Below are 24,749 nucleotides of genomic sequence, written 5' to 3'. Positions count from 1 at the left end.
AAGGAAAGTGGTGATCTTGAGGGGATAGTAGATCCCTTCATAGCCCAGGACAGGTCTCCGAGAGTCTGCAGAACCTGGGCCCTGCAGAGCTGAGCTGGGCAGAGCCTGTGCAGAGAGAACCACCAGCCCTGGGTGAGGACCAGGGCCTGGGCTCATTGCAGAGGAAAGCCACCCGACCTGCATGCACACAGCCTGACTCCAGGGCAGTTCGTATTTGCCCTGGAATTTAACAGGACCTGCAGGAAGCCCTGAGGACTAACGCACACCAAGGAGGAAACAGTGCCTTCTCTGTGCCCTGAGGTTCAGATAAGCAGATATCAGGCAGTCAGGAGCACCAGCTTTGAGGCCCAGGAAGCGTGGGGCCCAACCCCAGCCCTCTGCTGGCCATGAGAACTTAGGGAACAGGCACCGTGGCTGGCTGTCGTGGTAAAGCAGGGACAATGACTCCAGCTCGTGTCGCGCTGAGCCACCGTGGGTGGAGGGATCCACACGGTGCTTGGATGGTAGACACTGAGTGAGTGGTCACTACGATGACAGTGAGGAGGAGAAAGGAGAGGAAGAACAGACAGGAGAGAGAAAATCAGAGAAGGAGAAAGAGGAGGGGGAGAAGGGGGAGAAAGGAGAGGTAGAGGGAGGAGGAGCAAAGGAGGCCGAAGAGGAGAGAGGGAGATGGAGGAGAAGGAGCCCTGAGCAGGAGGAGAGAGAGAGGAGGGAGGAAGAGGAAGGCGGAGTGGTGCAGAGTGGTGTGGCTACTTTGGATCAACACTTACAACACCCTGCTGTGTGCCATCAGGGACAGGGAGAATGAGCCGTGAGCTTTCCGCATGGCATGCTCTGGGTTCAAATCCTGACTCCAACATGGAGACACTTGCGGCCCCTGACATCTCTACCCGTTCCAGATTCACTTCTTTTTTTTTTTTTAATTTGGTTATTTTTTTCTTTTTTTTAATTTTTTAGTCTTGATTTGCTATATATGACAACAAAATGCATTACAATTCGTATTACACATATAGAGCACAATTTTTTATATCTCTGGCTGTACACAAAGTAGAGTCACATCCTTCATGTCTTCTTACATGTGCTTAGGGTAATGATGACCATCGCATTCCACCGCCTTTCCTACCCCTGTGCTCTTCCCTTCCCTTTTCCCCTTTGCCCTATCTGGAGTTCATTTAATCCTCCCCCCTCCCCCGCCGGCATATTATGGATCAGCATCCTTAAATCAGAGAAACCATTCAGCCTTTGTTTTTTGGGGATTGACTTACTTCACTTAGAATTATATTCTCCAGCTTCATCCATTTACCTGCAAATGCCATGATTTTATTCTCTTTTATTGCTGAATAATATTCCATTGTGTATAAGTGCCACATTTTCTTTATCCATTCATCTCCTGAAGGGCATCTAGGTTGGTTCCACAGTTTAGCTATTGTGAATTGTGCTGCAATAAACATTGATGTGGCTGTGTCCCTGTAGAATGCTGTTTTTAAGTCCTTTGGGTATTGACTCAGGAGTGGGATAGCTAGTGCAAGAATTAATATCAAGAATCAATAAATGAGATGGATTCAAACTAAAAAGCTTCTTCTCAGCAAAAGAAACAATCAGTGAGGTGAAAAGAGAGCCTATTAATTGGGAACAAATTCTTACTACATGCACGTCAGTTAGAGCCCTAATCTCTAGGATATATAAAGAATTCAAAAATCTTAACACCAAAAAACACATAACCCAATCAATAAATGGGCCAAGGAATTGAACAGACACTTCTCAGAAGAGGATATACAATCAGTGAACAAATACATTAAAAAATGTTCATTATCTCTCGCAATTAGAGAAATGCAAATCAAAACTAGACTAAGATTTCATCTCACCCCAGTCAGAATGGCAGCTATTAAGAACACAAACAACAGTAAGTGTTGGCACACTCATGCACTGCTGGTGGGACTGCAAATTGGTGCAGACAATATGAAAAGCAGAACAGAGATTCCTTGGAAAACTGGGAATAGAACCAGATTCACCTCTTGTCATTGGACTAGAAGAAAGACTCTGCCAACCACCTCCCACTCAAATAGGAATATGACATAGGAGTCCAGGCTCCAGCCAGGGTGGCTGCCACACGGTCACCTTCCTGAGTCCCCTCTTAGTCTCTGCGGAACAGTCTTCCTGCTCTAGAGACCATTCCCCAGAGCATGGCCAAGAAGAGGACCTCAGAGGCTGGCATGTTGCCCAGGGTTACTCACAGCCACTTAGCCACCACCTCACCAAACCAGTCCCTCCAAGTGCCACCGACTCATAACAGGCAGTAGAATCAGGAGCCATAGGAAATATTTGAGGTGAGGAAAAATCCACCATAACCAAGATCTCTGCCTGCTGAGCAGAGCCTGGGAGCAAGGAGTGAAGACCATCAAATAAACAAGACTCAGGGGAACAAAGGCTCCCATCCCAATTTTTTTTTTGGTTCTTTGTATATATACATGACAGTAGAGTATATTTTGATATTACTACGCACACATGGAGTATAACTTATTCTCATTAGGATGCTATTCTTGTGGTTGTACATGACGTGGAGTCACACAAGGCTGGGAAAGTTATGTCCAGTTCATTCCACTGTCTTTCCTATTCTCATACCCCCTCCCTTTCCTTCATTCCCTTTGTCTAATCCAATGAACTTCGAATCATTGGATTATATGTTAGCATCCCCATACCAGAGAGAACATTCAGCGTTGGTATTTGGGGACTGGCTTATTTCATTAGCAAGATAGTCTCCAGTTCCATCCATTTACCAGCAAATTACATCATGACATCTTCTTTATGCTGAGTAATATTCCAGTGTGTATTTATACCACATTAAACTAAGAAAAAGGTTACTTCCCTGATGACAAGAGCAGGGTAGCATTGCCACTTTAAGAATTTGGAGTGGCAGATCCAACTGTGAGTGTGTCTTTGTATGTTTATATGCACACTCTCAGCATTTGAAGTACAGCCCACAGATTGCTAGAGACTAAGCCTCACTTCTCACACATATCCAACTTAGTCTCCAGTGAAGACACCAACCAGCCCGGAGAAGAAAACGCCGTGGCCGTTCACAGCCTCCCATTTAACTTGAAGTTAGAGAACAACACCTGGGTGTTAGCCAAAATTTTAGGAAGGAGCTCACAGTTTAGTTCAATCATTTTACAGTTTGCGTTAATCAGATGACATTTAAGTTCCTGGGTACACTGTAGGCACGGCTGCATCAGAATCCTCACGTGCCTAAGGTCCTTCCGGCCGTGATGACGCTGCTGGCTGTCCCCATGGCTTTTCATCCATGCTTGGCTACCCCAAGGTGTGGGAACCTCTTCAGAGATGGCCTCTGCCCGTTCCAGCAGAACCCCTAAATATCTTTGTGTCTCCCAAGCAAACCATTTCAACCTGATCTTGTTCTCAAGATCTAAGATCTAAGCACAGACCGTTCTGTGCTTCGGGTACGTTGGCCGTGTCTCTTGCCTTCTGTGTCCTGATACCTGGACATCTAGGACCTGGAAGGCCCTGGAGGGACTGCTCCTGTCCCAGGGATGGTCTGCGATGTGCCTGAGAGCGTGCTGTTCCAAGGCCAGCCCTCACCAGCCTCCGGCTCTCACACTCCAGGCCTCCGTCCACTCACTCCAGGCTGCGTCCAAATCACAGGGACCATCCAAGCCCCAGAACGTGCTGGAACGACACACCAGCCAGTCCTGCACTGCTCACCCCCTCTCCCGTTCCTTCCCACAGAGCCTGCTTCCCCTGCCTCTCTGCCTCCTGCCAGCCCTGGGCCCCTCGTGTGGCCTTCCTCTTGGGAACAGTAGTCCCCGTCATTTCAGGGGCCGACCTGCTGACCGTGTGAGCCTTGAGTTTCCTATTTATGCTGCATTTCAAAACCTCAGAGAAGGAGATTTTTCCTGAAGCAAAGAAAGAGTGAAAGTCAGAGCCGTGGTGGGAGGGACGACACAGCTGTGGGCAGAGCTGCCCGGGGGGGGGGTGTGCAGGTGAGGGGACAGGCTCTCCATCCAGACCTGGCCCCACAAGCCGCCTTGTGTCAGTCTCCTGGTGGCTCTAGCTGCCTCCTGACTTTTTCAGGCCAGCCCTGGGTTATGAGTTAAGAGGGCGAATCGGCTTCCGCACTAACACATGAGCTGCCAGGCCACGCGACCGGGAGAGCCACCAGAGAAGGGGATCCCAGGGACAAAGGCTCAGAGGCAGGAGAGAACAGGGGACACGCACTCAGGCCTCACCCACGCTGCGTGACGGGGATGCAGGGGGAGCGTGGTGGGAGGAAAGGCCTGGGCTCTGGCTGAGTGGCAAGCAGGCAGCAGAGTGGCAAGCAGCCACGAGGCGTGGGATTTGCTGTGGCTGGTGGCAGTGGAGTGAGGAGGGCAGGAAGGGAGGAGAGGCCCTCAGACAAGATCCCCCTCCCCTCTGGCCTGGGAGCAGCATCAGGCCCAGCTGGGAGTGCTACCTTTTGGTCTCCATTTTTGATTGACAGCTCTGCCACCAACTCTATTTAACCTAGACACTCGTCAAGACCACAGGGACAAGGCAGGGAGCCAAGTGGGACACCCCAGGACTCAGCAGTCCAAATTCAGCCGTGAGACTGCTTCAAAAGAGATTCATGTTAAAGGGTGTGCTTCAGCTTTCCTACCCTGAATGGGTCTTTTCTTTCCTTCCTTCCTTCTTTCTTTCTTTCTTTCTTTTACTTAAATTTATTTCAAACAAATGAATGAAATTACATCACACTCCACAAAGCCTGTCTCTTCCTCTTCCTGTCCTGGCATTTTCCGAATGAAGGTCCCCATGCTTCGGTCCTTGAGCCCTGTGTGTTCTTTTGATTCAAAATTCAACCTCATCGAGGAAACAGTCATGGCGAGGAGCCGCGGGTTGAAGATTTCAAGTCCAGGGCTCGACTCTGAGGCCCTGCAGTGCATCCTGCCCGGGAGAGCTGCCCGCCTCTGTGCTAGGTCCACACCAGGCCCTCAGCGCCACCTGCTGCCCTCTGACTGCACGGGCAGCAGGGCAAGGCCACAGATCCAAGCCCAGGCCGACGCTTGCTTTTCAGGTGGACAGCCTCTGCTGTCTTCACTCCTTGCTATTTTAAGTCAGTTGCTCCTTAGAGATAGAAAACAGGAAGACATGGAGCAGGCCACATCCCACAGAAGGAGGAGGAGGGGGAGGAGGAGCGGACGGAGAGGGGCAAGAAGGAGAACGAAGACAGGTGGGCGGAGCTGAAGTCAACCTGCCCAAAGTCAAGTGACTCTAAGGAACAAGGAAGCACCTCTGGAAACCACAGGAGCATCTCAAGAAAGCAACACCCCGCACTGAGGAATCCACAAGAATCCGTCTGAAGCCTGGGACAGTGGCCCGCACACAGGGGACACTCTGCACCTATGAGCTCGTTTAACAGTAACAAGGAGGACACAGATATCATCTTACCCACTTCACAGAGGAGAAAACTGAGGCCTGGAGAAGTTGTATGACCTGCCTTGATTCACCAGGGACCAACCGTACCAGGAAAGGGGCAGAGACGAATCAGACTTGACCCCAAAATCACTGCTCATAACAGTCACATCATCATGTGTAGTAGGCCACAGCATGATCACGGTAGGAGTCCAGAATACCACCCCAAAATACAGCTCCAGGAAACCAGAACACGTCACCCCAAAATATGTCTTTTTGGCAAAAGGATTATTTTGAGAAACTGCAGTCACCGGAGAAGCTCTGAAAACACAAGGAAACCCCCTCTCCAAGGGGAACCACCCACCGAGGGCCTGTCCCTCTTGAGCGTCCATCCCTGTGCAGGGAGGGAGGGGAGCAGACTCAGTCGCTGCACTCTTACCAATGGGGCGGGCACAGCCTGGCAGCAACCCCTCATTTGCTGCCTGCTTTCCTGGGGCCCTCCCCACCCCGGCGCCCACAACACCCGCTTCTTGTTTTAGCTGAAGGTGGTCTTTAAGCCTGAACTCAAAGCCAGCTCCTCAGAGTCTGCTCGTTTCTCTGGGTATCTCCCATGGACACATGAGGTCCACGCTTTGGCTTTTCTCTTGTTAATCTGTCTGTTGCTAGAGGAGTCATCCCAACTAAGAACTACGGAGAGCAGAGAGAAACTTATCATCTCCTCCCCTACTCCAGAAGAACTTAGAAACAGACTTTGGCTGAATTGCTTATGCTCAAAGAATGTGTAGGAATCATGAAGAAAGATTGAAATGGCTTCTTCTAATACTAGAAAGTACGTAAGAATATAACTGATGACTAGATCATTTTCTGTCTTTTGTTTTTAGCGTTGTTTGTTTTGGTTTGTTTGGAGTTTATTGTTTTGTTTGTTTGCTATCACAGATTAAAGACAGGTGCACTCTACCATGGAACTTCATCCCCAACCCTTTTTACTTTTTACTTTTTTTTTTTTTTTTTGGTACTGTCAATTGAACTTGGTGGCCCTTAAGCTCCACATCCCCAGTCCTTTTTTGGTATTTTATTTAGAGACAGGGTCTCACTGAGTTGCTTTGGGCCTCACTAAGTTGCTAAGGCTGACTTTGAACTCACCATCCTCCTGCCTCAGCCTCCCAAGCCGCTGAGATTGCACCACCACACCTGACCCCACTTTTGCCTTTTTGAGAGCCTTTTTGTTCCAGGCCCAGGCTACAACTTGCTATTCTCCTATCTCGGCCGCCCTAATAGCTGGGGTTACAGGTGTGTGCCACCACACCCGGCTTGTAAACTTCTCTTTTAAAGAGAACTTACAGAGTTTTAAAGATAACCTGTCCATTTAAAATCCAAAGTATTTAAAATTTGTGTCCTGAGGCCCACCAGGGAGACTGGATGGTGGCCAAGACTTTGAAACAGGGTCTTGGGAGTCTCTGCAGAGACGGGTGCTAATCCTTTCATTGCTGGCTCATGAGATGACAGAGAACAGTGTCCCAGGGAGGAGCCCGGACAGCACGCTACTCACCCATGGAAATAGAAATACGTTGAAATGTTGCTGACTAACGTGGATACGCGGGTGCACCCGCTGAGCACCAGCCCCTCCAGCCCCCACCACTACTGCAGTGCTGAGCACCATGCTGACCTGAGTGCCCACTGCCCCGTGTCCCACACCTACTTGGAGGGATAAAGAGAGACCAAGGTCTAAAGAGTACTGGAACCCCAGGAGGTTCCTGCTCTCCGAGAGTCCCACAGCTCAAGAAACAGGCTCCAGAAGAGCATGTGGGTCTTGTGGAAGGTAGTTTGTGCATCACACACAGCCCGCTGGTCAGCCTAAATTCCCACGAGACGGCATTGATTCTTGAACAGCAAAAGGTTGACATCATGGAAACTGTAGGTAAATGTCTTTAATCCAGATGGTGATTTTTCTGCTTTCTTTCTTGGGTGGGGAGAGGTGGGAGGATGTTGGGATAGAGCCCGGGTCTCACGCATGCTAGAGGGCAAGCATTGTACCACTGAGCTACATCCCAGTCCTGGCTCTCTAACTTCCAACAGTCAAGGGTACAACAGAGCAGTGTCCCGAGTAAGGACTGACCCTCAGGCTTTGCTCCTGCAGGATCTGACCACTTCCCTGGCCAGAGAGGCTCTCCCACCACACACACACACACACACACACACACACACACACACACACACACTCACACGTGCTCATGGGAGAAGTTAAGATTCCCCACAAGTCTAGTCAACTGTTTGGGTGTGCAGCCAAACAGCCGACTTGACTTGTCTAACTTGACTTGTTTTAACTCTGTTTTCAGCAACAAAGACAAAGACAAAGGCAACAGGAAGGAACCAACCTGGCCTGTGGCATTAGAGAGAGGGTCTGGGTCCTAGTTCCAAGGCCCCTTGGCTGCGTGCTCCTTGGCAGGCTTCTGAAGTCTTCTAAAGCAGTACCTCTCCAGCTAGAAATAAAATTCTGTAAAAATAGCATTTATGCCTTACAGTTGTTAAACAGATTAAATGCCATCAGCCCCTATGTGTCCACAGATTCAACCAATGGCCATCAAATTGTTTAGGAAAAACATTGCCTCTGCCCTGAACCTACCCAGACTCTTTCTTGCCATTGTGCTCTGAACGACGCAGCACACTACACAGTGTTCACATCACATTCGGTATCCCAAGTGTCTAGAGATGATTTAGAGTATACAGGAAGGTGTTGGGGAGTGGGGGCGGGGTATGTCCATTTTAGTTAAGGGACTTCGAAATCCAGGGATTTTAGGATCCCCAGGGCTCCTGGAACAAACCCCCATGGAAATTACAGTAAAGAAAAATCTCTTAAGGAGCACTTAGCACATAATAGGTATTCATAAGTATTTATTCCCTTCTCTAAGCAAGAAGTTCCTTTAAACTTTGGCTTAAGTCACAAAAATGAATGGAATGTGATTCTGTCCTCAAACACCTGTCCTCTCAATTCTCTACTTGGTATTTCTCCTGAGAAACAAAAAGATAATTATGCACCAAAAAAAAAAAAAAAAAGCCTTTTCTGCAAATGTTTGTCACAGTTTTATTCCAAATACCCACAAATTGGTAATGATTGCCCAAAAATAAAATGGATATCAGCAGAGGAAGAGGACCCAGGGAGGGTGGTAAGGAGGGGCAGGGGCTGGGCTGGGGATGTGGCTCAAGCGTTAGCGCGCTCGCCTGGCATGCATGCGACCCGGGTTCGATCCTCAGCACCACATACCAACAGTCCGCCGGAAACTAAAAATAAATATTTTTTAAAAAAGGAGGGGGGCAGGGGACGTGCCGGGGAGTGATACTGACCAAATCATACCGTTCTCTTGTGCGCATGTACGAATACCAACAACCAGCCCGTCAGTACGCACAACATCATGCACCAGTGAAAATGTGGGGAAAATAACTAAAGAAGAACCTTGAAGAACAGAAAGAAAGCTGGAGGCAACTCGAATGTCCATCAGCAGCCTGTGAAGAAACAAACTGTAATAACTCTGTTTTCAGCAACAAAAAGAAACAAGCTCCTGTACAATACCATGGATGAGCCTCAGAAACGCTCTATGCAGGGAAGAAAGAAAGTCAGCCACAAAAAAGTGAGAAAATCTCATCTAGAATGTGAGAACACTGAGGATGAGTGAAGGCAGGGATTCAGCGCAAGGGAATCCCTGCCTCCTATGGGTTAAGGTTATGATTCAAGTCCCTTGCCGTTCAAGGTCCGGGTAACTGCAATTGGAATGGCTCTCCCTCTGTCTATTTTTTGCACTGGGGATCTTTTTGAAAAAATGCATTCAGAAAAGTTGGAAGCCACAGGCCCGAAGGAGAGGCTGACTGTGGATGTGATCCGTGTCGTGAAATGGACTCCACATGGAGCTGAGACGCACACAGCATTCCGTCTGGAACAAGCGAAGACGTGGGTGGCATGGGCCAGAAGGCACTGCCTGTGTGACATCCCAGCGACAGTGTGTGTGATTGCTGTGTAACAAGTCACTCCACCTAAGAGCACGTTCACTGGCTCAGCAGGGACAGCTTGTCTCTGCTCCCCTCAGTGTCACTGGGGTGGCTCAGACACTGGAGGCTGGGGTCACCTGAAATCTCGTCACTCCCAGTTCTGCTTGGTGGGAGTGTCCACTGGAATCCCACGGACACCTCTCCAAGGACCTGGGCTTGCTCACAACATGGTGGTCGGGCCCAAGGTCAGGTGCTCTGGGAGAGGAACAGGGGACTGCACTGCCTTCCTAACCAACTGGGAGGCCGCCTGGTGTCACCTCATCCTCATTATAGACACTGGGAGGAAGTCACTGAGGCCAACCATTGTGGAGGGAAAGGAACTCAACAGCACCTCTTCACAGCAGTGTCACAGAGGGTGGGCACACAAGAACCCCGCAGAGGGGAAGAAGCTCCCTTTGAAGGTCTGTGAGAGGAAACAAGAGAAAATGAGACACGGTGGAATCCAGCTACCAGGCCGTGACAGTCACTCTGCTGGGCCACAGTACCCAGAAATCTGGTCGAACATGGTTCCAGATGCTTCTGTGAAAGTGTGCGGCAGATGAGATCAGCAGTTAACCCAGCAGACCTCCCTCCAGGGTGATTCTATCCAATCAGTGGAAGGCCTCATAGAAGAAGATGGCTCTCCCCTGAAGAAGAGGGAATTGTGTTGGCAGACGGCCTTGAACCTTGGGGCAACATCAACGGTGTCCTGGCCTCCAGTCTTCCAGCCTCCCTGCCGACTTTGAACTCGACAGCCTCCTCAGTCACATGAACCAATTCCTTCAAATGTCTTCCTTTCTAGATATGTGTAGTTATAATTGACGATCTATGTCACACTATATAGCTCCTTATATAGAAAACCAATAAGATGTGTGCATATGTGTGTATGCATAATACAGAATACATCATATGTATTGTTATACGTTCACATATGTAGAGAGACACATCTTGGTCTGTTTCTTTGGAGAACCTCAGTTGATACATAGGGCGTGGGGAGTGGGATAGCCTGGAAAGAGGAACTAAAGAGAATGCCAAGAAAGCAACAGAAAAAGACTAATACCAATAAGTAAAACAGGCAAAAGATATGAAAAGTCAATTGTCAAAGAAGGAGAATATCACAAACACACAATAAGCAAAAAGTACTCGACGTCCTTAGTAATTAAAGAAATATATATTGAAATAATAATAAAATATGTATTATCTCTCAAGTTAACAAAGGCATTAAAAGAATAGTGAAGGCAAATTAAAACTTTTACCCAAGAAATATATATGTACATGCCCTTTAATCTTGCAATAATTCTGCCTCTGGAAGTTCCCTCTGAGGGATTAATCAAGAACATAAAGAAAGTTATCATTATAGGGACATTCTCTGCAGCACGGTGCATAACCTCAAAAAGCCAATCTAAATATCCAGTGGTTAAGAAATGTTTTAAAATTTCTGGTTCATGCAAACAATAGACTGTTATGTAGTTATTAAATGTGATGTTGCTGGTTCAATGTACAGCCTTGGATGAGAGAAAAGTAAAATCACAAAACAATGTTCCTAAACAGGTGCAATTGGAACAGTCTCCCTCTGTCCATTTTTTGCACTGGGGATCCTTTTGAAAAAATGCATTCAAAAAAGTTAAAAGCCACAGGCCCGAAGGAGAGGGCTAACTGTGGAAGTGATCCGAGTCGTGAAATGGACTCCACATGGAGCTGAGACGCACACGGCATTTTAGCATGATTACATCTAGAAAAATGATAGCAAAGCACATTAAAATTATATCCATGGTTGTTCCTGGGCAGAGAGATTATGGGTTTTGTTTACCTTTTTACTTATCTGTATTTTCTTTTAAAAGTATGAATATAAATTAGTTTTGTCATAAGAAAAAAAATTTAAGAAAGCGCCAAATTTTCAAGAACAATGGCTGAAAGAATAGATACATTAACAGAGATATTGACACCAAGAAGAAAAATTGCTTTGGACTCAAGAAGTGAGCTAAATGCTCGGCTCGCTGAGCTTGAGGCATCTGCAGGGAGATAGCTAGCAGGTACTTTGGACTTTGTGTGTAGTGGATGCACTTGGGGTGCCTCCTAAGCCCGTGCCCTGGAAACTCCCCAGCACCCGCACATAAGGCCATCCCTTAGTCTTATTTGATTTTTATGATCATACCTGCAAACTTTTTTCATCTTTTAAAATTACCACTATACCCATTAAACAGCAGTGGTCCCTGGCAACCAACATGGCTATTCTGTCTCTAATGTGACCACTCTAGGTAGCTCAGATAATGAAATCATACAGTATTTTTCCTATAATAGCTGTCTTCTTTCACTTGGATGATGTCCTCAAGGTACACACGTGGGAACGTTTGAAAGAATTTCCTTCTTTTTGGAGACTGAATGTACAGATAGACCACATTTTGCTTATCCATTCATCCACTGATGGATATTTAGGTTTCTTTTACATCTTAGCTATTGTGAAAAAATGCTGCTAACAACATGGGAATACTCTTTGATACCCTGCCTTCAATTTTTTTTTTTTTTTAGAGAGAGAGAGAGAGAGGAGAGAGAGAGAAAGAGAATTTTTTTAATATTTATTTTTTAGTTCTCGGCAGACACAACATCTTTGTTGGTATGTGGTGCTGAGGATCAAACCCGGGCCGCACGCATGCCAGGCGAGCACGCTACCGCTTGAGCCACATCCCCAGCCCCTGCCTTTGATTCTTTCAGGTCTATACCCAGAAGTGGAGTTGCTGGACCATATGAAAATTCCATTTTTAGTTTTTTTGGAACGTCCATATTGTTCTCCACAGCTGCTGGACCACTACCATTCCCAGGAACAGCCCACAAGGATCCCAGTGTCTCTGCACCCTCACCAATGCATACCATTATTTATAGCAGCCTCCTAATGGGGCAAGGCGGAGATCACCTTTTTCTAAAAGGTGGACAGAGGGAGGCCCCATTCTTTGCAACAGTTTGCATAATACACACAGGACTAGAGAACCATCAGAGTTTGTAACAAAACTATAAAATTGAAAGCAATTGCCAAAAGAGAAAATACAGGTGGAAAAGAATAAAGAGCCATGGACTGGCCCTGCAGAAATGTATTGAGAGGGTGAAAAGAGAAAGAAAAGGCAGAGAAGCAATGAACAGTGAGGCAGGAAAATAAAGCGTCACAGAAACTGAGTGTATGAGTGTCCTGGTGCTGCTGAAACAAAGAACCCCAGACCAAGTGGCTTAAAATGTATTCTTGGACACCTCCAGAGGCTAACAGTTTAAAATCAAAGTGTCCAGCAGGACCATGCTCCCTCTGAGACTGACGGGAATCCTTCCTGCCTCTTCTAGTTCCCAGTGGTGACCGGCAGTCTGTGGTGCTCCTCGTCTTGCTCCTGCACCACCACCCAGTCACGGCCTCCATCATCACCCGGCCATCCTCCCAAAGCCTCTCACTTCACAGATTCTTTTCTCCTTAGAAGGACACCAGTCGTATTGAGATAAAGGCCACCCTAACAACCTCATTTTAGCATGATTACATAGGCAAAGACCCTATTTCCAAACACAGTCATAATCACGTGCCAGGGATTGGGATTCAACACTTCTCCTTAGGGAACACCATTCAACCCATAATACCAAGAAGCAGCTTTAAGAATGTGTGTGGAATGCTGCAGAGAGACCCTGGGAGGGGCATAGGGCAAGACAGCGGTCAGGTAGCAAGAAGTACGTCCAGTCCGTGAACTCTCAGGAGCCATTTTCAGTATGGTTTGAATATTACCAGCAAATCTGTAATGAATTCTACAATGCATTGTTAAGTGAGAAAAAGCAAAATACAGAGAAGTCTCATAATAACACTCTCGTTTTTAAAAATATATAAATGTCTCCTGGGTAAGAAAAGAAGTAACCAAAAAACAATGTTTAGAGTGCCCACCACCAAAATATCATATAATGTGTGTCATGTGCTTAAAACTCTGAGCACATGCATGTGTGTGTGTGTGTGTGTGTGTATGTGTGTGAGAGAGAGAGTGGGTGTGTGTATATGTGAGTGTGTGTGCGTACACACTGAAGGAAACTAATAATGCTTTATCTGGGTGATAGAACTTCAGATTTTTTTAATTTAATCCGAATTGATTAAATGTTTCAAAGTACTGTATTTTTTGTTTTTTATTGATTTTATTATTTTTTTAAATACACGACAACAGTGGAATGCATTACGATCCTTATTACACATATAGAGCACAATTTTTCGTATCCCTGTCTATAAAGTAAGTTCATGACAAAGTACTGTATTTTAATTTACCTTCTTTTACAGTAAATGACACTCAACTCTTTATCACTTATTTCCTGGTGATCCTTGAGTTAACATTCATCTAAATAACTTAGGATGACTATCACTTTAACTTAATCTACTACTTCAAACACCTAATGGCCTGGGTGCACACATCTCATTAACATATATTTAAATTTTATTTCCTCAAGATGAGAACCCTTTGGGGATGTTTTAACATTTGCTATGATCCAAGATTTGAGCTCATTCTTATCAAAACAACTGCCTCCTCTGTTTTGATATCTGTGGAGTATGTACACTCTCAGAGATGGCATTAGCTCTAAGTGCATCATGAAATTTAAAAGGGGGTTGGTGAATGAATGAAGTCTTGCCTAAAGATATATGCTTATTCCAGATTCTCATAAGGTATAATATCTCATCTCTCTAAGTACATCTCAGTCCTAGCTCAGCCATTTCCAGCAGGCGTGACCTTACACAAGCTCTCAAGTGTCCCCTGCCCCAGCCCCACTCTGTCAAGTGAGGATGGAATCCACCTCCCGGCGGGTTATTCTATTTTAACCCTGTGAAATCCTTGCTACAGATTCTGACTCACAGAAGGTGCAGAATCAATGTTACGAATAAAACAAACAAGAAACACAGTAGCCTGACTAACCCTAACCAGCAGCTGGGCTCACAGGAGTCCATGGTGGTAAGGCTTTACGTTCCTGTGCTGGCAAGATCCAGGAACTGCAACCTAGATGCCAATCAACAGATAAACGGATGAAGAAATTGGGGTATGTATACACAAAGTACTTACACAAATTACTCAGCCATAAAAAAGAATGACTTTATGGCATTTGTCAGTAAATGAATGGATCTGGAGACTACCATGCTAAGTAAAATAAGCCTATCCCAAAAAAACAAAGGTCAAATGTTTTCTCTGATATGTGGAAGCTAACCCACAATAAGGCAGTGGTGGGGGAGGAGGGAGAAGAATAGAAGAACGGATTAGACAAAGGGGAATGAAGAGGAGGAGAAATGGAAACGGGGAAGACAGTGGAAAGACACTGACATGGCTCCCCTCATATATGAATACACCACAGTAAGTCTCAACATTGAGTACATCCACAAGACTGGGGTCGTAACGAGAATGAGATACATTTCATGAATGTATAATTTTATCAAAATGGACTATACTGTCAATATATAACTAAAAAGAATCAATTAAAATTTTTTTAAAAATAAGAAAGGAGAAAAGCAGAATCAATGATTTAAAAAATATATATACCCAGGCACTGAGTCTCCAAACTGTAGACTTGAAAGGGATCCCCCCAAGTGAGGCCCACATGCCTTCCACGCTACTCCCACCAGAGCCCTCCAACTCAAAATCCTACTCACAAAGGAGAATGCTACCATATCTGAACAGTGCAGATGACCCAATACTCTAGTGCATTATAAATATTTGCAACTCAATTTCTCTATTTGCAAGAAATTCCTTCCATAGGCTGGGGATATAGCTTAGTTGGTAGAGTGCTTACCTTGCATGCACAAAGGCCCTGGGTTTAATCCCCAGCAGCAGCAGCACCACCACCCAAAAAAAAAGAAAGGTAGAAAATTCCTTCCAAACCAAAGTGGTAAAAATATCAAGTACCCCAGAAAACAAAGAGATGTTCTGGTTAGGATCATGAATATATTTCCAAATATTTGGACATTTGTTCTATTGAGACTAAAAGGTTGGGGACAGGGAAGAACAATCAAAGTCTTCAATAATCAGGGCTTTTTTATACTTCTATGTTAAGACATTTACAGGCTACAGGAAGAATCTGCATCTTTATCAAACATGCAATCAACATGCAATCCACTATTGGCCAAGTTTAGCCTGCTGCATGATGTTAAGGTGCCTCATTCAAACAATCATTTGCCCATTTTTAAAGCTTTTAAGAATGCACAACACTTGGCCAGAAGCAAATTATGGAATTCTCTTAAATCATAAGTTATACACTAATCAATGCACCAATTGAGGTGGTGGGGCTTTTGTTTTTCCTCTGTCTGGCTGATAGATCCCTTCTGCCCAACCTCTGATTTCAATCTGCAGTTCCAAGATGACAGACACACAAGGCCAAGGCCTTGGGGCCATGATACCACGCCCAAAAGTTTGTCTTTGTCTCCACCTAATGGTCGCTCTATATTATTACAAGCACTTGAGCCACTGACCACCACTCCCGCAGGCTGGAAAGGGTGAAGAAAACATTGCTAAGTCCGCCCCAGGATCCTTTGCAGGCAGTACAGTTCCTTTTCTTCCTGTACACCTCATATTTAGTCAAGAAAACTAAGAACAAACCACCCCTAATGCATGTCCTATATCCTTGCCCCGAAGGAAGATTCCAGTCCAAAAAAACAGAGGAACTGGGAGGGGGACCAGCCTACAGAAAGGGTCACATATGGATCTAGCTAGGGAACACGCACTGGAGATTTTGTGGTGTTGCTTTTCTAATTTAAAAAAAAAAATTACTTTGAATGCTCAGGCGTCCTTTAGACTAACAAATCAAATGCCAAACTTCCTCTGGGAGGTTTCAATTATAATAAAATTATCCCATTTCTCTGTATTTCATTCTTTTCTCCTTTTTTTTTTCAAAGTGATATACTTGCTCACTGAGGCTTTGAATTTCTTCTGCATATCCACCATGCTGCTCAGGTTCTAGAAACTTCCTATCTAGAGAAAGCAGGCAGATTCTGAACAATATTTTGAAATCAAACAAGTCATATTTGCAGTGCTCCTCACTGTACCCCTGGATCCACTGACCACTGCAGGTTAGCATGGTGGGCAAGACCAACATGAGAAAAGACTTGAGGCTCTTCTTGGTTTATTAATGACCTAAATGATTCTGCCTTTCAATAACACTTTAAGGAAAAAATGAAGTGTGAATAAATTTAAAAAAAAAAACTCTCCTAGAAAGTTAATTTTCTGACTTATAGGCAACAATGTAAGAAAAAAATTCAGTTTAAATAAGTGGCATGGTTTTTCATCTTTACTTACTATTGGCATAAATACTTATTTTCACTTAAAAATATAAGAACTAAGAGGGGAAATTGGCACCAAGCCAAATCTAGCCCATCCTACTTCACCATGACAGAGCTAAAAGTCAATCCATGTAACAAGAAGCTCAAGAACCTTTTGTTTGTGGAGTTGTTATTTAAAAATACATGCAAGTTTTCTCATGACCTTAAATTTAAAATATATATATATATATGCAGGCTTTTTAAACAGGACATACTTTAGTGCGATAAAATAAAATAGAATATAATTTTAATTCTATTACTTTCCATATCACTGTAGTCTTTCACCTTATTTTTAGCAAAAGAAGAAATGTTTTTAAAGCAGTCAATTTCAACAATTTGAACAAAATAACCTTAATTCTCTTCCAAACGTCTCGTTACTAGGGTAACAAGCAAAGAGCTGTTTTCCTGAGTCCCTGAGATCCACATGACTCCTGTAACCATGCAGTACATTCCCAAATGACACCTAAGATCCAGCGGCAAGATCCACAGGCAGGTTCGAAAGGGAAACGTTTCTGGCCACTCAAGAGAAACTGCCACCGCGATCACGAGATAGGGAAACGCTCAGCCAGGAGACCCTGCTCTGCTGACTTACAATAGCAACGTGTGCTGAAAGAAAAATTCAGGGCACAGGGCATATGCAAAGAGGAGGGGCTCATCACAATCCTAGAAGAAAGAAAAGTGTCCACAGTGACCTAAGGTGGGCAGGTGAACAGAGAAATGCCATCCAACCTACCTGCTGCACAGTCACAGGGGCCAGACCAGCCGTTGGAACACACACATCTGGCGGTGGGAGGCTAAACTACAGGACAGGCTCCCTTGGAGGCAGCCCTGGCTGCAAATCAGCGGACAGCAGGAGAAACAGAAGCAGCTGTTCCCTGCAGCTCAGAAACGTGCACGACTTGGTCCCTACAATCATCCCCACACATATCAATGAGACAGTCAGATAAGCTTCAAAGACAATGCACCCAGCAGTTTGTACAACCCAAGATATGATGTAACAAAATAATCAGTGCAGTTTGAAAACATGGACCAAATATCAATGCAACAAAAAAACCTTCATCCCAGTGCAGACAGGATTTAGGCTCAGTAACAGACACACTGAATTCAAGCACCCACAGGAGGACTGTGAATAAAGGAACAACAGGCTGAGATGTTGGCTATCAATCTTTATTTATGACAGTTCTCTGGGAAGCCTTGCATTTTCAAAGCTAATCTCAGATAGTAGCGTAGGCCACGTACAACAAAATCTTCTGCTGGAACACAAAGAGAAGTTAGTTCTAGTCCCTAAAATCATTTTTTTTCAGAGGATTAATAAGAAGGTCTATTCATGCAAGCAGAAAAAGTTAAGCCAAGGCCAAGAACATCAGGCAAAGCACATGAAAGTATGCATACATCATCTTCACATTTAATTCCATATTGATATGATTAAGTAGATACTCATGTACATCAACCATGTCAGAAGTAGAAGTCCTCCACGAACCCCAGGCATCCTGGGACAGGTATGCTAGCTTTGGGCCAAAACACTTCATGGGGTTTATGGGGAGACATTTGAAATGTTGCTTCTCGGTGTGGGTTTTCTAAAAGAAAAGAGAAATATCAGGGAGAAGACTGTTAAAGAGACAGAGAGTGTTTACCACCACCTTCATTATACAAAACACAGTAAAAAAAAAAAAAAAAAAAAAAAAAAAAAAGTATTGCCTTCATTCTATAAACCAACACTTGGCATTTGTTCCCCAGCACAAGAAGAGGAAAATAAGTTTTGCTCATGGAAAATCAAGCCCAGGCTTCTATCCTCTCTCTGAGGAACCCCCTATATCACACCGTATGCAAGACAAGGTCTCCAGTTAGTTTCCCCAAGTGTTCAGGGAAAACAGAGAGGTTGAATTTAGAGCCTGATCCTGTAATTTACTCATTGCTATGCTTATCCAAAATTCAACTCTTCAAATAGAATATAAACTACCTGGCTGGGCACAGCGTCATGCCTCTATAATCCCAGCTACTCAGGAGGCCGAGGCAGGAGGACCACATGCTCAAGGCCAGCCTTCACAACTTGACAAGCTACTCTCATCAGCTCTAAGATGCTCTAAAAATATGTTTTTTAAAAAATTAACTTCTTACTTGCAAGAAAATTAGGATGAAATCAAAAAAATAAAAAAGGACTGGGGATGTACTTCCATGAGAGCCCCTGAAATTAATCTCCAGTACCAGAAAAAAGAAATTAAGTGTATACATATATATATGTATGTATATATATATTATGCCTGGATATCTGTGAGTTATGAAACATGTTTTTCCTAAAGCCAAATGGTTTGCAGAATGCCTGATAGCATCGCCATGTCACTTTTTAAGAAACGTGATGGAATCTGCCTGGATTCCAGGGTGAAGTTTAGGGTGCTGCCAGGTTCACGTCTTCCCTACCAGGTAGTTCCATCTCACAAAAGACTGCTGTGGGCCAGATTCCAAACTAGCACCCATCAGAGGAACAGGCAAACTGTGCTAGACACAGCTGCAGTTACTTTTTTTTTTTTTTGAATTGGCCTATAAAACCATCTGTCTGCACTAAGGATTCTCTCAGCTGCGCCACTTCACATTCAGTATCTTTTACAACAATCACAGTAAAATTGCATAATTTTTAAAGACCTTTACAAGCAGAGGGGATGCAGTGGATTCTCACAGCACTTGTGAGCCCCCTGCCGTGGATTTTGCTTCTGGTAGAAGACCCCAGCACACTTTCATTTCCTACCACTCTGAAGGTAGAAGAATTTCATAAATTTACTACTTTTTTTTTTTTTTTTCAAAACTGGATCCCATTTCATTCCTTAGGAATTGAATCACTACCGATAAAAAAGCCAATTGGTTGTCCTTAAAGAAGAGACCTGTATGTCCCCAATATGAAAGAAATCAGCTAGGGGAAACTTCAACCCCAGACTAGATTCGGTGTGTAGTTTAAGTGGGTTATAAAATTTTAATGGTCCAATAAGAGACTGTGACAGCTATGCTCACCAGCTCCAAGATGCCCTAAAAAATATGTTTTTTAAATTAACTTCTCACTTGCAGGCCCATCTTGTGCACAGTGGTCACACAGAGCACTGCTGTGTGTCCTCAATATTTACAGAGCACAGAATCCCACTTCATTCCACAGGAAGCCCCCATGCACCTGCCCCAGGAGTGCCAAGTTTTACCACAGCCCTTGCTGAAGACCTACTGTGTGCTTGCTGTCATGTCCTTCCTCAGCTGCTCTGTTCAAACACCTGTCTCAGATTTTTCAATACAGGTATAATAAGGACAGGAAGAAAATTTTTAAAAATTTTGTTATTTTAATTTTTTAAAAACCCGGACAGCACCAGAATGAAACTGCCCTAGATAAACCGCTGCCTCGAATTCTGCCCTAAAATCAATGACATCGTTAACAACCCAACGTTAGGTAGGGGCCTGCCAGGTGTGCGCGCTCCCAGATGCCTTCCCAGGATTCCCGTGCCACTGTCCCGTCTCAGCCGGCCCCAGCCCCAGTCCTCCAGGCCCTGGCCACTAGACGCCTCCGTCACCTTACAACGTCTGCACCACATCCACCCACCCGGGAGGTGAGATGGGCACGGCCACTTCTCTGTGCTCACGGGAGGTCTGGAGCTGGCAGGCAGCGCAAGCTTGTCCCCGGCACCTAGTGGCGCGCCACCCTCCCCCTCCAGCTTCCCGTGGGTGCTGAGGGCTAACAAGGGGCAACAGCGCGTCGAGCACCCAAGACCGCGGGTGCAGCAGCCGCGTGCACTGTTCGTGAATCAACAGCCAGCGTCCACTTTCTAAGGTCATAATTACTGCCACCGTTGTGCATCAACCTCCCGGGGACACAGAGTGCTGACCCGCAGGGGCGTGGGCGCCAGAACCCAGGCAGCACTGGCCCTGGGCCGCCTGGCGCGTGTGGAGGCAGAGAGGCCCCCTGGAGGCAGAGAGGCCCCCGTGGAGGCAGAGAGGCCCGGTGGAGGCAGAGAGACCCCCGTGGAGGCAGAGAGGGCCCGGTGGAGGCAGAGAGACCCCCGTGGAGGCAGAGAGGCCCCCTGGAGGCAGAGAGACCCCCTGGAGGCAGAGAGGCGTGTGCACACCGCTCTGCCCCACGTCCTCCTACCAATCCCAGCTGCGTGCCCAGAGGCAGACGGGCAGAGTGCCAGCCCCACAGCTGCAGAAGGGCCTTGCAGAGGATGGCTTTGGGCTGCGACCCACGCCCCTCCTGTCACCCCTGAGGTGTGCGGATGCCTCTGACAGGCCAGGACTCCGGAGCTACCTGGGAGAGTCGAAGAACTAGGCTGGAAGAGGCCTAAGAGTCTTCCTCTTCTCCCGCCTCAGCCTCCTCTTCCTCTGCTTCCCCTTCTGCTCCCTCCTTGGTTACGTCTGCGGCCTTATTTCAACAAAAACCATGTTATTACTGAGAAGCATTAGGGACCAAGACAACAATGAAGAAGGTAAGGCAAAATCTTAAACGGGCGTTGTGGCCTCCCAATGACACAGAGCTCGCACCCATCACATACACACACACACCACACACACACACAAACCACACACACTGCCTGCGAAAACACACTGAAATATCGTTCTTGTAAACACAGACTCCTTAATTTGCAGAAAAGTACATTGCTCTAATGGGTTGTGATTTCTCTCAAGCCCATGTAGACATCTGTCTCATCAAATTGCTTTAAAAATTCAGAAAGGCTACAGTTGGAAGAACAAAATACAAGAATTTCAGAAAATAGAACTTTGTCAGAAAGGACTGGTTACATTTTGTTATAACATGCTAATTTCTTCAACCCAAAGCTACCAACAGCCTACACATACATAAGACCTAGAATTACTTCTAAGTTAATGGGATGGTTTTTGTCTTGTTATTAGATATCAAAAATAGGATTTTCAAAAACAAGCTTGCCTAGCAAGAGAGATACAAAAGAATAATTATTGGAAAGATATAAACAATGAAAAATCATGGTGTAAAATAAGCTAGAAATAATCTTTAGGTCCAAAAATAGGGTTATCTTTGATATATTAAAAATAATAATGAATCATCTTTATATTTATTGCCTCTGCAAAATACAGATATTGAAAAAGTAGATTACAAACAACCAATATTTGATAGTTACGTATGTGCGTGTGCATGTGTTTGTGTGTGTGTGGCTAGTGGTTATTTCTAAGTAATGGAACTATAAGCTTTTTTTATTGCCTCCCTTTATCTGTATTTCCTAAATTTTCTATAAAGATTGTAAATTATTTTGTAGTCTCAAAAACCAACAAAAGTTTGTTTTTGGGGGGGGGGGGATTTCTTCTGCCATTTGGGACTGTCTTTAATGTTGGTGACCTGCACTGAAACACCTAGACAACACACGTGCCTTTTGTGAATCATTCTCTCTACCCTTGAGTTTGCAATTTTAATGTAGTTCTCTGATTAGCACTTTAAAATGATTAATCCTTAAGTGTCCAAGAATAATGTCCTTAAAACTCTTGATTAAAACCTAAGTAGCTGAGACTTGGGAAATAACGGGGAATGGGGTAGGAGAAGGGAGAATCTGAGCATGTCACTTCGGACCTAACAAGGCAGTTCTCCAAACTGATTCGTCCAGACGTCAACTGTTATATACCGGTGACATTAGTGTTTAAACTTCCACATTCCAGATTCCAGGTCACAAATTGCAGCTTCAGCAAGCAGGCGCTGAGGAAGAATTGTGGTGCCTCCTCCTCTAATCAGGTGCATCCCCTCCACATTCATCAGTGACATAAAACAGCATCACCACAATGCTCCCCCCCGCCCCCCCCCCCCGCCCAGGGCCTAGGAGGATGTGCAACAAAAATCTGTCAATGAGGAAAAAGATGTCTTGGGAGGTTTCAACAAAGCAGGAACAGATGGGAAGAGAGGATTCCCATGGGAAAACTTAAAACTGAATTTAGAGCTAATGAAGAGTTGGGTTGGGTTTGGTTTTTGTTTTGTTTTATTTTGTTTTGTTTTGTTTGTTTACCAACCATAAGCTCCTAATATAAAATAAATGTTATAGTCTATGAAACTAAATGAACTTTTAACAGCAGGAACTCTAGTAATTAACTTCATCTTGACCACACATCAAGTTATAGAGGACAAATGATCTCAACCCAGTGGCTCTCCAACTTGCTTGGGCATTAAGATCACCTCCAGGGCTTGCTAGAACACTGCTCCACCTCAGTGCCTGACCCAGTAGATCTGGGGTAGGGCCTGAAAGTGTACACAGTGGTCCCCTCTGATCTGCAGGCAGTGCTCCCAGACCCTGGTGGGTGTGTGCAACCTCAGGTAGCAGCCAGTCCTGTATTCACTGTTCAGTGCCTTTCTGTCTTAGCTCATCATTTTCTGTGGCTGTAACTTTTGCAGCTTGATGTGTGGCCACAAAGCTAGATTAATTTTTCTTTCCTTGTTCACAATTCACAGATAGAAAGTTTTGTTCCTCCAGCAGAGCTTAGTAACCTAGGCATATGATTTTTTTTTCTTTCCTTATTAAGTCAAGAACTTTCACATTTTCACTTAAGCACTTTATGATTGCTCTTTGGCATAAACAAATTGCTAACCTCGTTATTCTTAAGCTTTGGAGACATTATAAAATAAAATAAGGGTCTCTTGAACACAAGCACCGCAGTACCTTAACAGTTGATGTAACCAAGATGACTACTAAGTGACTGTCAGGGAGGTAAGATATACATTGTGGATACACCAGACAATCATAAGATTCATAAGAAAGATAGCACAAGATTTTATCAAGTCACTCAAAATAGTACACAATTTAAAACTTGTGAATTGTTTGTTTCTGGAATTTTCCATGTAGTATTTTTTGGACTGCAATGACAATGGATAACTGAAACTAAAGAGATTGAAACTCTGGACAAAGTCAACCATTGCATTTCTAAAGGTGCTGTTGCTGGTCTGGGGTCCCCATTTTGAGAACCTCTGCTGTGGTTTGTATTCTCTAAAATAACATGTGAGCAGAGAACAATAACATTCATTCTAGTAGAGTTAGCACCAACATCAACCAAACCTGCATTTACCTGAATTGGTCATTTGTTCCCACATTTGTGTGTACAATTTATAACCTTATCATAATTCAATAACTTCAGCAATAATATGGAAATTAATTAAATAGGAACAGGGAAAGAACTTTTTTATTATGTGGATTGAATGGAATACTTTGGAAAGACTCAATACATGTAAATCACCTTTAAAAATCTGTCATTTTAGGCACTAATAAAGCCTGGAGTGGCAGGAAGTAATCATAAAATCTTTGTGAACATAAATGGCTTTGCACACAGCTTTAAGTTTCTGCTGTATTTTATAGAAACTAAAACTAGAATTCCCTGAGAGACCAATAAATATGATTATGTTAGAAATACAATAGGACCTGCTAATCTCTGCATTCTTTTTTTTTTTTAAGAGAGAGAGAGACGGAGAATTTTTTAATATTTATTTTTTAGTTATCAGTGGACACAACATCTTTGTTTGTATGTGGTGCTGAGGATCGAACCCAGGCCGCACACATGCCAGGCAAGCGCGATACCGCTTGAGCCACATCCCCAGCCCTCTGCATTCTTATTTAAAGAAAAAGGTCCTTGTTCTAATCGGTAAACAATTGGTGAATTGTGCCTTAATTAATTAATTAATTAATTAATTAGAGATATACAAATGTATATCTCTAATTAAAGTCAGTGTTTATGGCCTCCATGTTTTTGACATTTCTACTCTAATTCCTCAATTGGACAACCTCCAACCCCAGACATGGACCGGGAAGTTCTCCCCTGTGCCTGGGATGTGGTTGTGGCTCCCCTCTACAAACAAGAATGTGCAATCACATGTCACAGAAGACAGACGTCCTTATACAGTTTGCCCTTAATGGCTTTCAAATATTGCCTTATCATTTTTCTTTCAATGTTTCCCTTGCACTTGACAGCTCTGTCCTCAGTACTCCTGATTTTTCATACTTTCTCCTTATTTTATACAATTCTTAATCTTCTCTCTTTGTGAAACTTTATT

At 44.5% G+C, this 24,749-nt stretch overlaps 2 protein-coding genes across 2 annotated transcripts in view; both read right to left on the bottom strand.

Moving 5' to 3' along the window:
* The window catches only part of B3galt5 (beta-1,3-galactosyltransferase 5), an 89,097-nt gene extending 71,508 nt beyond the window's left edge, over positions 1-17,589 (bottom strand). The window contains exon 1 of the mRNA XM_040287048.2: positions 17,460-17,589. The gene's annotated coding sequence lies outside the window, so the exon portion shown is untranslated. The remainder of the gene's footprint in view (positions 1-17,459) is intronic.
* A 288-nt stretch (positions 17,590-17,877) lies between these two features.
* The window catches only part of Sh3bgr (SH3 domain binding glutamate rich protein), a 50,695-nt gene continuing 43,823 nt past the window's right edge, over positions 17,878-24,749 (bottom strand). The window contains exons 7-8 of the mRNA XM_005323475.5: positions 21,003-21,116; positions 17,878-18,303 (exon numbers count right to left, since the gene is read on the bottom strand). Of these exons, the coding sequence (XP_005323532.2) occupies positions 21,036-21,116 (81 nt within the window). The 3' untranslated portion in view covers positions 17,878-18,303; positions 21,003-21,035. The remainder of the gene's footprint in view (positions 18,304-21,002; positions 21,117-24,749) is intronic.

Source organism: Ictidomys tridecemlineatus, chromosome 3 (genome assembly GCF_052094955.1).
Source record: "Ictidomys tridecemlineatus isolate mIctTri1 chromosome 3, mIctTri1.hap1, whole genome shotgun sequence".
Taxonomy (NCBI): Eukaryota; Metazoa; Chordata; class Mammalia; order Rodentia; family Sciuridae; genus Ictidomys; species Ictidomys tridecemlineatus.
This window is presented reverse-complemented; position numbering and strand designations above follow the sequence as displayed.